Source organism: Lotus japonicus, chromosome 2 (assembly GCF_012489685.1).
Source record: "Lotus japonicus ecotype B-129 chromosome 2, LjGifu_v1.2".
Classification (NCBI taxonomy): domain Eukaryota; kingdom Viridiplantae; phylum Streptophyta; class Magnoliopsida; order Fabales; family Fabaceae; genus Lotus; species Lotus japonicus.
The window spans coordinates 61,124,623-61,138,292 of record NC_080042.1 but is presented as its reverse complement, the minus strand read 5'-3'; the positions used below and the strand labels follow the sequence as shown (position 1 = coordinate 61,138,292).

The 13,670-nt window shown below is 38.9% G+C and overlaps 2 protein-coding genes across 2 annotated transcripts; both read left to right on the top strand.

Moving 5' to 3' along the window:
• Nucleotides 1–4,074: 4,074 nt before the first annotated feature.
• LOC130738665 (pentatricopeptide repeat-containing protein At1g20230) lies at nt 4,075–7,513 on the top strand. The gene has a single exon (XM_057590760.1). It carries the CDS (start codon nt 4,296–4,298, stop codon nt 6,543–6,545), a length of 2,250 nt encoding a protein of 749 aa, XP_057446743.1. The 5' UTR covers nt 4,075–4,295; the 3' UTR covers nt 6,546–7,513.
• A 1,468-nt stretch (nt 7,514–8,981) lies between these two features.
• LOC130738664 (F-box/kelch-repeat protein At3g23880-like) lies at nt 8,982–11,447 on the top strand. The gene has a single exon (XM_057590759.1). It carries the CDS (start codon nt 9,264–9,266, stop codon nt 10,482–10,484), a length of 1,221 nt encoding a protein of 406 aa, XP_057446742.1. The 5' UTR covers nt 8,982–9,263; the 3' UTR covers nt 10,485–11,447.
• Nucleotides 11,448–13,670: the final 2,223 nt, after the last annotated feature.

Below are 13,670 nucleotides of genomic sequence, written 5' to 3'. Positions count from 1 at the left end.
CCACTTCCTCTTGTTGCAGTTCCTCTCAAAACCCTTCTCTTCCTCTGGTTGTCTCAAGGCCTCATCTACAAAGCAACGATTTTTCTTCCAGTTGCAACTGGTAAGAGCTCTCTCTTTTGATTTCATCCCTCGATAGCCTCTTTTTCTCCTTCATTTTGCTGCCATCTTTCATCTATCGACACAAATTTTCCATTTTTGCTCTTGTTTTCCTCTTTCTTTGAGTCATGTTTTGATGGCTATTTTCTCTTCCATTATTGCATCATGAATATGTTTGAGAGAAAATAGTGGCCGAGAGGATTGTGGTTATAATTTTGTTAAGAGTTTTGGTTGATTTGAGATAAATGGCTGAGAAGTTTTTATAGTTTTGTTAATAATACTTTCATCTAGGTGGGTTTTGGACCCTGCACGATGTGCTTAAATTGGAGAAAAAGGGTATCTGTTATGGCAATTAGATTGAAGAAAGAGGTGAAAATATGTATGGATGACCATGATTTGCTAAAGAAAAAACATAAGTCTTGACTTGTTAAGTTCGTCCTTTAATTGTTGTTCTCAATATCTAATTGTTGCTTTTTCTTTCCAAATATTATATTGTTTGTTGAACAAGATATATATGTCTAAGGGTCTATAGAAGTAGTTATTACTTTTACTTGCTGAGCATTCTAACCGGTATGAACATGTATGGATCCGCCTTCCTATTGATGCATTTTGTTGGAGACCTGAGCTCATTGGGTGTCATGATAATTTGATCAACATTTTCTGAATACTTTGTCCCATTCTCTATACTTGAGTATTTTCAGCACTTCATTACATTGCTTATGGAGTTTGAACACTTGAGCTTAATTAGTAATTTAGTACCATGTGGTACTCTGCTCCACACATGACTTGATCAATGGTGTTGTTTGATTACATCTTGCAGCTATTATGTTAGTAAGAGTGTGTCTGAGAGAGAAAAAGTTATTGCTATCATGAGCATACAACCTTCTGGTTTAGCACCCAATTCACCACTTTGCTTGCTATTGGATTTTATAGTAACTAATTTGCCTGCATTGGAGTGTACTTAATAACTGCTGCTATTGGCAATAACAAGCACCTGAATGTGTTACTATTAGGGTCAGTCCAAGGCTGATTTGTGGGTCTGATTTTTTTATAGTCTGCTGGTTTTTCTTCTAAACTTGTTTGTCCTTTTTAAATCAGTCACATATAGTTGGATGTTTGCCTTTGTTTTTTCAATTTGCTAATTCAAAATCCTCCAAGGAATAGCTTTAGAGTATTGAGCTGTGGTTATGATTCAATCTGCATTGAGAAGTATAGATACACATCTTTGCTACTATTCATTTACCTTTATTTACTTTCAACTTTCTTTATATACATCTAAGTCTTTGACTTCCAGCTTTACTTATTCCATTTACTTTACTTTTTTTAGCCCTTAACCATCTTTATTACTATTTTCTCATCCATTTCTTCCAAAATTCCTAATTGCGCAATATGAGCTTTAGGAACACACATTGATGAAAAAAGTCATTCCTCAAGCAATCATTTGAGAAAGGGAATTGACTTTGTTGGTCGTAACCTGATTTTGGCAGACAGTTTTTCTGAACAAACAAGTACATAAACCGTGTCAAAGTAATTTGCTTTTCCTGTGAAACAAACACACGTTAAAGGTTATTTCCCCTTTCATTTGAACCAAACGTGACAACTTATTACAATCTCTCTTTCCTATCCCTCTTATGAATGACCTCAACTGAGCCTAAGGGTTAAATGTCCACACCCAAAAAAAAAAAATATAACAAAAGGCTTAAAATAAATTAAAAAGAAAGTTCTTTGTATTTTTTTTTTGTTATGTTGTGCCAAACAATCGGTTACGTTGTTATTCTCATGTATAATATGCACCAAAGAAACATTCCAAGGTCGAGCAAGCAAAGGACGAATCCGGTCCTAGAATGTTGACACATCCACATTGCTCTTAAGCACCTTGTTCTTGAATAAAACCCTAGGATCTAATCATATGAGTCAAGAAACCTTAAAGTATTATTCGAGTGAAAGTTAACATACAATGAGTATGGATGACCATATTTATATAATAGGTGAGTCATCCCTCGTAACATCTAGATACACTGAACCAGAGTGGTTACAAGCAACAGATAAGTAACAAAATAGAGGAGTCGAACTCAATACTCCCTTAAGACTCGGTCTCCTCAGCAACTGCTCCCTAGCTAACTTAGCGTAAGGATGTACCTGGACCACTCTTTATGCCTTGCCATGTTGGGTCGACCTTTCTACATTGGTCGTGATCCAATGCGTATGCTAATGTCACTCTGCCCAAAAAAAAATCAATGGTACACACCTCAACTACATTCACACAATCATAGCAAAGCAGACAGTTCTCATCCCGAGCCCCCAAGTATGATTCAAGCCACATTCAATAGCCAGAATCTCGGCTAGGAAGAGGTTGTCAAGCTCAAAACTAACAAAAACGTTTGAAACCCAAGTATCTTGAGAATTTCTCAACACTATAGCACACTCCATGCGATTATTCATCGGAATCCAACTCCCATCAACTGTCATATAGAATATATTTTAAATATTTTTGAAATGCAAATCCAAACATGAACACTCAATGAGTATCAATCACGTCCTAAAGCTTAAATTTAAAAGGGGTTATTCGAATTCCTAAATTAAAAGTTTGATCACGCTCTTGAGAAACGGGTTACTCAGATAAAATTGCGAGAGCAATTTAGACAAAAAAATCCAATATAAACTGATAGCCTTAGTTTCTTGGATTGATCCTAAAAAAAATTATAAGGTCTAAGGGCTCATTTGCTACGTTGAATAGTACGAAGCTTGATTGTATTAGGCCTAATATGATAAGGCCAGATAGGATAAGACATGATAGGATAAAACCTGATAAATATTTAATAATACAACGTTTTGTGATACACTGTGTAACTTATCATATCACTTAAGTCGGTATAATCATATGTTTGATGGGTGGTAACGGTGGTGGTGGTAGAGATGGCAATGGTGGTAGCAACGGTGGAGGCTAGTAGTTGTGGTGGTAAAGTGGTGATCATAGTGGTGATGATGGTGGTAGTTGAGACGATTCTGAGGGGGGGGGGGGGGGGTGGAGTTGGTTGTGGCAGTAGTGGTGGCGGTGACAGTATTGTAGGGTGGTGGTGGCGACGGTGACGAAGGGCGGTGGTTGCGACGACAGTGATAATGGGTGGTGGCAGTAGAGTAGTGGTGATGGTGGTGGCCATGTTTATGGTGGAGTTGGTTGTTGTGGCTGCGGTAGCAACGATGATGGTGTTTTAGGGCGGTGACGATGGCGAATGGTGGTGGTGATGGAGGTCTTGGAGTTGTTAGTGGTGGAGGGTGGTGGTGTGGTGGTTGTGGCAGTGAATTAAATAATTTCAAGTAGCTTATACATCAGACTCTTATCATGCCTTATCCATTATCTATATGGTAATTACATAGTCCATCATTTAATGTATAAGAGTGAATTGATTGATAAACATATACAATACAATGTCAGTAAAAATGGATAAGGTGATGATGTATGCATAAGCTTAAACTATTATGTCTAATATGACGTACCAAACAGGCCTAAGAAAAAGCATTTTTGGCCCCTGATGTTTCAAGTTTGTGCAAATTCTGCCCCTACTCTATTTTTATCGATGTTTCTACCCCTCATGTTTTCAAACAGTGCATCGTCTACCCCTCATGTTTTCAAACAGTGCACCGTCTACCCCTCACGGAGGGGTAGACGGTGCACTGTTTGAAAACATGAGGGGTGGAAACATCGACAAAAATAGATAGGGGCAGAATGTGCACAAACTTAAAACATCAGGGGCCAAAAATGCTTTTTAGCCTTTATAATAGCAAAAATGGTTAAACATAAAACTCGGATCCAAACTGCACAACATGTGTCCCCGAATAATAACTCAAGTGGTAAGAGCTATGAGACATGTAGGTTGAGCGGGAGAGGTCAAGAAAATGGTGCAATTTATCTTTCCGATGTATTAAAATAAACTAGACTAGACAACATGCTTTGTCAACTGCAAGGATCTATTTCCTCTTCCATTTGTGTCTAAGCTGATGTCATCATAAAGAACAAATGAACCAGAAGTAGAACCATACCTCTCATGCTCCTGAAACAAGAACAGAACAACCTGCGACTATGTTCCAAATCGAAACACCCAAACTCAGATAACATCATCATCATCATTCCATCGTACCACATTGCAGCAACAACAACAGTGAGAGTGAGTAACCACTGAAACACAAAACCTTTCTCTATGTTCCCCGCCATATACAACAGCATCTCCCAATGCCTCAACTCAACCACCGCCACTCTCTTCCACGCTCGACAAGCCCATGCCCACTTCCTCAAATTCAACCTCTTCACCGACATCCACCTCACCACACGCCTCCTCTCTCTCTACGCCGACAACCTCAGCTCCTCCCAGCTCAACCTCGTACTCTCTTCCCTCCCTCAACCCTCCCTCTTCTCCTTCTCCTCCATCATCCAAGCTTTTGTCAAATCCCACCACTTCCGCCATGTCCTCGGCGCGTTCTCTGAAATGGGTTCTCGCGGCATTGTCCCTGATGGGTTTCTTCTCCCAAGTGCCATCAAGGCTTGTGCCGCGTTGCAAGCGTTGAAACCTGGGATGCAGGTTCATGGGTTTGCTTATGCTTCTGGGTTTGTTTCGGATTCGGTTGTGATGTCTTCGTTTGTGCATATGTACTTGAAATGTGACCAGCTTGGGTTTGCCCAGAAGCTGTTTGAGAGTATGCCTGACAGGGATGTGGTTGCTTGGAGTGCTATGATTTCCGGTTACTCGCGTCGTGGACTTGTTGACAAGGCGAAGGAGCTCTTTTCTGAGATGAGGAATGAGGGCGTGGAACCTAATTTGGTGTCGTGGAATGGCATGGTTGCTGGGTTCAGTGGTACTGGTTCGCATGCTGAGGCGGTGAAGTTGTTTCAAATGATGTTATCAGAAGGGTTTTTGCCTGATAGGTCTACTGTTTCTTGTGTTCTTCCTTCTATAGGGATCTTGGAGGATGTGGTGATGGGTGCGCAGGTTCATGGTTATGTGATCAAGCAAGGGTTGGGATCGGAAAGTTTTGTGGTGAGTGCACTTCTTGACATGTATGGAAAATGCGGGCGTGAATTTGAGATGTCTCGGGTGTTTGATGAAGTGGATCAAAAAGAAGTAGGTTCTTTGAATGCTTTTCTTACTGGTTTGTCACGTAATGGTCTGGTTGACACTGCACTGGAGGTGTTTAACAAGTTTAAGGCCCAAGAAATGGAGTTGAATGTTGTGACATGGACGTCAATAATAGCCTGCTGCTCCCAGAATGGGAAAGATCTGGAAGCTTTGGAGCTTTTTAGAAATATGCAGGCTGATGGGGTGGAGCCTAATGCTGTAACAATCCCTAGCTTAATTCCTGCTTGTGGAAATATTTCAGCATTAATGCATGGGAAGGAAATACATTGCTTTTCTCTCAGGAAGGGAATTTCTGATGATGTATATGTAGGCAGTGCATTAATAGATATGTATGCCAAGTGCGGAAGAATCCAGTTATCTCGACGTTGTTTTGATAAAATGTCAGCCCCAAATTTGGTTTCTTGGAATGCAATTATGAAAGGATATGCAATGCATGGAAAGGCTAAGGATACAATTGAGATGTTTCATATGATGCTGCAAAGGGGCCAGAAGCCTGACCCAGTTACCTTCACATGTTTGTTGTCTGCATGCACTCAAAATGGCTTAACAGAAGAGGGATGGTACTATTTTAATAGCATCTCCAAAGAGCATGGCGTCGAAGCTAAAATGGAACATTATGCTTGCATGGTGACGCTTCTCAGTCGTGTAGGAAAACTCGAAGAAGCTTATTCTATCATCAAGGAAATGCCATTTGAACCTGATGCTTGTATATGGGGAGCCTTGCTAAGTTCTTGCAGAGTTCACCATAATTTGAATTTAGGTAAGATTGCTGCAGATAAGCTTTTCCTGTTAGAACCAGACAACCCTGGTAACTACATTCTTATGTCCAATATATATGCGTCAAAGGGTATGTGGGATGAAGTAAATAGAATACGTGATGTGATGAAAAGTAAGGGTTTGAAGAAAAACCCTGGCTGTAGTTGGATTGAGATCGGACACAGAGTACACATGCTTCTTGCTGGTGACAAATCACATCCACAAATGGAAGAGATTATGCAGAAGTTGGATAAATTGGGCATCGAGATGAAGAAGTCTGGTTACTTCCCTAAGACTGACTTTGCTCTACAAGATGTGGAGGAGCAAGATAAAGAGCAGATATTGTGTGGGCACAGTGAGAAGTTGGCAGTAGTATTAGGACTGCTCAACACAAGTCCAGGACAACCTCTTCAAGTGATTAAGAACCTAAGAATATGTGATGATTGCCATGAAGTTATAAAAGTTATAAGCAGATTGGAAGGAAGAGAAATTTTTGTAAGAGACACAAATCGTTTTCACCATTTCAAAGATGGTGTTTGCTCTTGTGGTAATTTTTGGTGAACTGCTCGTTGTTTTCTGGTGACTTTTCTTCAAGAGGATTCAATTCTCTGCCAAGGGTCTTTCCAGTAGACATGAAAACAGATTATTCATTAATCAATAGATGTGCATTATCAATAATTTGATGCCCATGGAGTTAGTCATCTTTAGATCAAAGATATGTGTACTTTTGGTGACTGGCGAATAAATTGATCTTTGTGACCTCGTCGGTTTTTATTTGGGAAACCTTTTTCTTCACTCCCCTTTGTTCTTGTAGTGAAGGTTTATAGCAACCTTATGTAGAATATATGAAGGGGAGACAACTTGCAGGTCTGGATATGCTCACAGAAAATTTGAGGAACTTCAATATTTATTACTTGCCTAACTCTATTGTTTTCTTTAGGATTGATATGGAGCAGCAGTATCTAGTATAGACTATAGAGTATTATGATTTGAAGCTTTTTAATTGATGAGATTTGAAATAAACTTTGGTATTTCAGAACCTGTTGAAATGTTAATGTTCACAGGTCTGTTACTTTGACACAAGCCCTCCTCTGTCCTTTTCAAGGCCTGGTATACTTTGATCAGCATGATTGTGGATACAGGTATGAGGAAGAATTCCTAGAATCATATACTGAATTGCCAAACCACCTGATTTCTGGCTCTCTCCAACAAGCATTTCGTGGCTAATAGATTATGTAGGTTAACTATGTCCATGTAAGTGGTAGATACCTGATTTAACATCAGTTGATTAATTCAAAGATATGTTAATTTGAAGCTGAGTCTTCACAGCCTCAAAATCGTTCAGTAGTTTTTTTTTTTGTTCTCTGGAGCAGCAGGGCTTGTATTTCTTCTTGTTTACATTGTTTTTGTCCAATGGGAATAAAAACTTCTCCATTGTAAATTTTACTTCTTTAACTGTGGCTTCATGTGGGTATGAAGGCACTATGTACATGTCTTATGTTTGAAATTTTAGAAAAGTGATTCTCATGCTTCTCTGCTTGTGACATTTCTGTTTTCACTTGCTTGGCTGCTACTATTATGTTTAGGGCTTTGATTCCCTTCAAAACCGTTCCAATTCAATATGTGAACATTCCTAAATGTCGGGGATGATTGCAAGTTGCAACACGCTTCTCCATAGTGGAGACAACCAAACAAGGGAAGGTTTGGTCCCTCAAAAAAAAAACTTCATGACAATATATTAAAAACAATTTTTCTGAAATCGTTTTTAAAAATTATTTTTATTAAAGCAATTTTTTTCTTATTTGTTTGTTGTTTTAAAAATTTAAGGTAATATTTTTTTTGAACGTTAAGATAATAATATTAATTATCACTTTTTAATGTATTTGGTTTCATTTGTTTATTTTAAAAGTTTTACTAAAAATAACACATTGAATAAATAAACCAAACAATATATAATAATTTTAATATACATTACATAAAAATATTATTGTTGTTTTAAATCGGTGAACGAAGCATCCTAATGCTAGAAGGTAGGCAATGAAGCATCCCAAATCCAACAAACTAACCACAAACCTAAGGAAAAGAAACTAGGGGATGTCCTCTCGCTGTAAATTGTCATCACGCTAAGACCAGCCTGACATATCAAGAGAATCAATTTCAAGAAACAAAACTACATTAAGTGCCCAAGGGCCTTTGTCGCAACACCTACACAAATCATGAACCATCTTCACCTCCCATGGCGAAAAAAGTGACACACTAGTATTAACCTTCTTCCCCTCAAAGCGTCACTCCAAGACTTTGTTATAACATAATCGCATGGCAACGAAAATGATGAACCAAACCCATCTATCTTCGTCGTCGAATCTTTGGCCCAGGCCTTCCGAATACTCACCTTCACAGATCAGAGGCCTAGCAAAAACAGCAAATATAACTTCACCTCCAACTTGATACCCATCCACATATCAGATAGCCTCGAAGACTTCCTTCCTACTATAGGCGAATCTTATGAACCCAAACTAGAACTTCTGACCCTGTTTCCTCACCCGTCGAATAAAAACATTCCTCAGCTTTCCCAAATGCTTGAAAAGACCTTGAACCCTGGTGATACCCACCCGAATAAGCAATCCCATCAATGAACAATGATGTACACAACGAAAGTGAGACGCGTTCGACCCTAGCACTTTTCCCATCACTATCATCATCTGACTCACCTTCACCATCATCATCCTCGATCTAGCCCACCGATCACTGTTGCCACCAGCATCTGTCTCACTTGCCACATAGCCATAAAGGCAACAAAAACATTAAGTTAATTTGAAAGACAAACTATAAAATAAAATGTTATCACACTTATTTTTACTATCTTCACTTTTTTTTTTGTTTCTATGAACTTAAATATCACCTTATTTTTTTATATTTCATTCTTTTATATTTTTTCCTCTAATATTTTTTCTCTCATTTTTATATCTACATCCCAAACTAAGCATTTATCAGGTTTCTCACAAACACTACCCCAAACACAAACTATCTCGTTCAACCCTGGACTAGACACAACTCGTTCAAACCACCAGTTCCTAATCCCAGCCACCACTACTCCGCCGCCGTCAGTGATTCCATCGCCGGCGTCGTTTTACACCGTAGCCAGCAAAACACAAAGCGTACAACACAGCCCAAACCTCGAACCACCACCATCATCGACCCAACTGCACCAACAGCCGTCGCAGGGTGACTCTGATCTGCCGGAGCCGCAGCCAGCTCTAGGTGCATCCACAATCACAAATGGCACCAGGTGGTGACACGAACGACGGTGTTTTCCCAACTCCATCACGGAAGACTCAGCGGTTCACCACCTCCACCGGAACCCTAACATCACCTTCGCTCCCTTCCTCTTCCAACTCTCCCGGCGGTGACCTTCGTCCGCCGCTGACACTTCCCACACTTCCATTCGAGCTCATGGAAGTTATCCTCTGCAGGCTTCCGGTGAAGTCTCTCTTGCGATTCCGGTGCGTCTGCAAGTCCTGGAATCTCCTGATTTCCGATCCCAAATTCGCCAGAAGGCACCTTCGCGAGTTCAACCGCTACAATCTCATTGTAAAATCCAGGAACCATGTCAACTCTTATTCACACAGCTCCACCACTTTCAACAACACAATGATTCTCAGCTCGACGCGGCTAGAGTACCCTCTCAACCGCGATATCCGTAACGATCTCGTTGGCTCGTGCGATGGTATGCTCTGTTTCTGCGCCCCAAATGGTGCCTGTCTGGTATGGAACCCTTCTATTAGGATATCTATAGAATTGCCACCATTGGAACATATCAAGGTAGAATCGTTAGGGTTTGGTTACGATATTCTCACTGAGACTTACAAGGTGGTAATAGTTATTTTTGCTTCGAGCTACCATGCTCGTGTCGTGGTTCAAACTTTGGGTACCAATTCTTGGAGAAGTATTGAGGATTTTACTGGTCATTCCTACTTTCAGGAATTTGGGAAATTTGTTAGTGGAACAATTAACTGGTTGGCAGGTTCGTGGTCTGCCAATAATTGGTCTAACCTGTTTATTAATTCTCTTGATTTGGTGAAGGAGTCATGGTCTAAACTTTGCCTGCCTGATGTATACGACCCCACATTGGGAGTGTTGAGAGATTGCTTGTGTGTCCTTTATGAAAAGCAATTTTTTTGGGATGTTTGGGTCATGAAGGAGCATGGAAATAATGAGTCATGGACAAGATTGTTCAATATTCCTATTCCTGTTCACAATGGGGGTCTTGGTTATGTTCCGCGTAACCACTCACGTAATATTTCTGAGGATGATGAAGGAATAATGCTGCAATCGCTGCCTTCCTTTACTAATTTAGTTGTTTATAAGGAATATGGCTTCAATGATGATATTTTTACGATTTTTTGTATTGGAAACAACCAAGCTAGGATGCTCCCAGAGATCTACCATGAGCCAGTGGTCTGCGCGGAGAGTTTGATATCACCATGTTTTCAATATTAGATGTAGGTTTTATATGCCACTTGTGCATTAGGTTCTTGAAGAATCCATAAGTTGCATGGATGTTTGTTAATTAATACTCGATGTAATATATTGCAAGTATTTGGGTTTCATAGAACTTTCATGTAAGACCTCTTTGGATGTTGGACACTTACGTAAGGCCTCTTTTAAGAGCTTATCTAGTTCTCTACAAACCGTGTCTGTTTGTCTCCATCTTAACCTAATTTGGTTTCATGGAATGGCGTTGTTTCTGGGTTCAGTAATACTGGTTCACTTGCTGAGGCGGTGAAGTTGTTTCAAATGGTGTTATCAGAGGGGTTTTTGTTGATGGGTCTACTGTTTCTCGTGTTCCTCCTGCTATAGGGAACTTGGAGGATGTGGTGATGGGTGCGCAGGTTCATGGAAATGTGATCAAGCAAGGTTGAAATCGAACAATTTTGCGGAAGAATCCAGCTATCTCGACATTGTTTTGGTAAAATGTCAGCCCCAAATTTGGTTTCTTGGATTGCAATTATGAGTGGATATGCAATTTAGGTGCTTCATATAATGCTGCTAAGTGGCCAAAAGCCTGACTCTTCATAATGTTCCATTTTAGCTTCGACGCCAGCCCTCTCCTGTTAACCCATTTTGAGTTGGAGAGTTAATGTTGACTGTTCTGTTCCTTTGACACGGGCCCTCCTCTGTCCTTTTCAAGGCCTAATATGCTTTGATCAGCATGATTGTGGATACAGGTATGAGGAAGAATTCGTAGAATCATATACCGAATTGCCAAACCACCTGATTTCTGGCTTTCTCCAACAATCATTTCATGGCTAATAGATTATGTAGGTTGCTTTGAGTAGATTTTTCTTTACAAAAGAAAAGTAAACTATGTCCATGTAAATGGCAGATACCTGATTTAACATCAGTTTATTAATTCAAAGATATGTTAAATTGAAGCTGTCTTCACAGCCTCAAAATCCTCCAGTAATTTTTTTTTTGTTCTCTGGAACAGCAGGGCATGTATTTCTTGTTTGCATTGTTTTTGTCCAATGGACATAAAAACTTTTCCTTTGTAAATTTTACTTCTGTAACTGTGGCTTCATGTGGGTATGAAGGCACTTTTACATGTCTTACTAGTTTTATAAGGCACGGGGGAATTTATTCTCGATTTTTTTTTTTTTAAATTGGTTGAAATCATTTTTTAATATTTATTTATTAAAGTGATTCTCATGCTTCTGCCTGTGACATTGTGAATTTAGTGGATCATGCTAGGCAGTTTCTTGAGACTTTGCACATTTATTGCTCTGATTACTTCACCTGCTTGGGTGCTACTACTATTATTTTTGGGCTTTGATTCCCTAGTTGTGGGGTTCATTAGTAACACCAGTTACACCACCACTCCCATCTCAAATATGAGGATATTTATGTCACAATTCACAATATATCTTTTTCTTCCCTTTCACATTTCCTTCCATTATCTCCAATATCAAACAACTAAATATAATCCTCTCAAAAACCAAAAACCATTGAGGTAGGGTTGGGTTTACTGCCAATGAGGTGAAACGAAATCAACAAGATATCCTTTATTGTTATTGTGTTTTTTTGTTTAGCGCCAAAGGGAAGGCTTTCACACTGAACATTTTCCTTGGAAGTCACTTTTCTTTTTATTCTCCAATTTTTCTTTCAATCCAAATAACTTAAAATTAAATTATTTTTCCTTTATATTTTTTACTCGTTTATTTTTTCCTCTCATTTACGAGATCTAAACAAAACATTTATTTGGCTTCTCACAAACACTAACCTCAAACACAGACACATACCTTTATTCAGACCCTTTCAAAGAACAACCCTAGACATATCTCCTCTAAACGGTTCAAACCACCGGTTCTTTATTCGAGCCACCACTTGCCAACCAACCAAGAACAACCTTCAAACAAAAGGTCCGCACTAGAACCCCTACCACTACTCTACCGCTGCATTCTATGTCGTTTCGCACCGTAGCCAACTAAACAAAAAACCCGATTTAAATAGCAACCAGAAATACAACACTTAGGCCAAACCCTGACCCACCATCGCCGATGTCACCCAAATCGCAGACTAGAGCAACGATAGTATTGTCTTCTCCTTCGTGATGACTCTTGGTCTCCATCCTCTCTCTCTCGAACTCTTTCGTCTCGGGTTCCTTTTGATTTGTGCGTCGTTTCTTTGATTTGGGAGAGAAGATCACTGTAATTAAGTATATACTTCACAATCACAAATGACGCCAGGTGGTGACATGAACGAAGGTGTTTTCCCAACTACGACGGCAAGTGTGAACACTTTTTACGTAGATGCTCAATTGTTCCCCTACATTAGAAATCAAAATCTTAATTTAATTTATATAAAAATAGGAGGTAACCGTTAGTCCTATTTGGCAAACAAGTGTGAATATGACATTACTCCAAAAAAAGATGAGTAATAATCTTTATAATGTAAAAAATATGTGTTTGTTGGCCTTCAAACCCGTGAACTAAACCTATTAAACATGCAGGTTAAGGGGACCAAATACCGATTGATATAAAGCTTGCATCAAAACGATATTCCACTCCAATTTATTTGTTTATTTTCATTAATTTTCTTTCTTTTTTATCTTTGTATTATCTATCATATGATTCATTTTTTTTTTCTTTTTTCTCTCTTTCTATCTCACTCCGGTGTAAGTAGGAATGATATGTGAACTAAATATTATTCTAGGTTCGAACATGATATCCCACCCATAAATGAGAATATAAGAGATAGAAATAAGAAAATATATGATTAGAATTTTGATTTGATGTCCCTGAAGGATAGCTCAAAAAAGGGATAAGAGCTGAGAGACACATGAGTTAAGAAATGGAAAGTACATAAATCAATATCTGGAGGGTCCTACTTATATTTCCAATTTACCAAAAAGTATTTTGACTTAATAGGCAAAGAAGAGAGAAATACAAATATAAAATTAATGGACATGCAAGTTTACACTAATACCAAATGTTTATAAAACAAAATCAATTATTTTCTTAATATAAATATAAATAAATAAACTAAAAGTGAGATGTAGGAGAAAATTAATGGGAATATTTGTTAAGACAAATAGGTCAAAATGAAAAAGTTAAGGCTGTTATTCTGCATTGACTATTGACTACTATTGAGTATTGACTAATACCGTAATGCACACGCCTGACACCA

Bases quoted from the DNA above. Each gene is read 5' to 3' on its own strand.
- LOC130738665 (XM_057590760.1), top strand. From the start codon at position 4,296: ATGTTCCCCGCCATATACAACAGCATCTCCCAATGCCTCAACTCAACC.
- LOC130738664 (XM_057590759.1), top strand. From the start codon at position 9,264: ATGGCACCAGGTGGTGACACGAACGACGGTGTTTTCCCAACTCCATCA.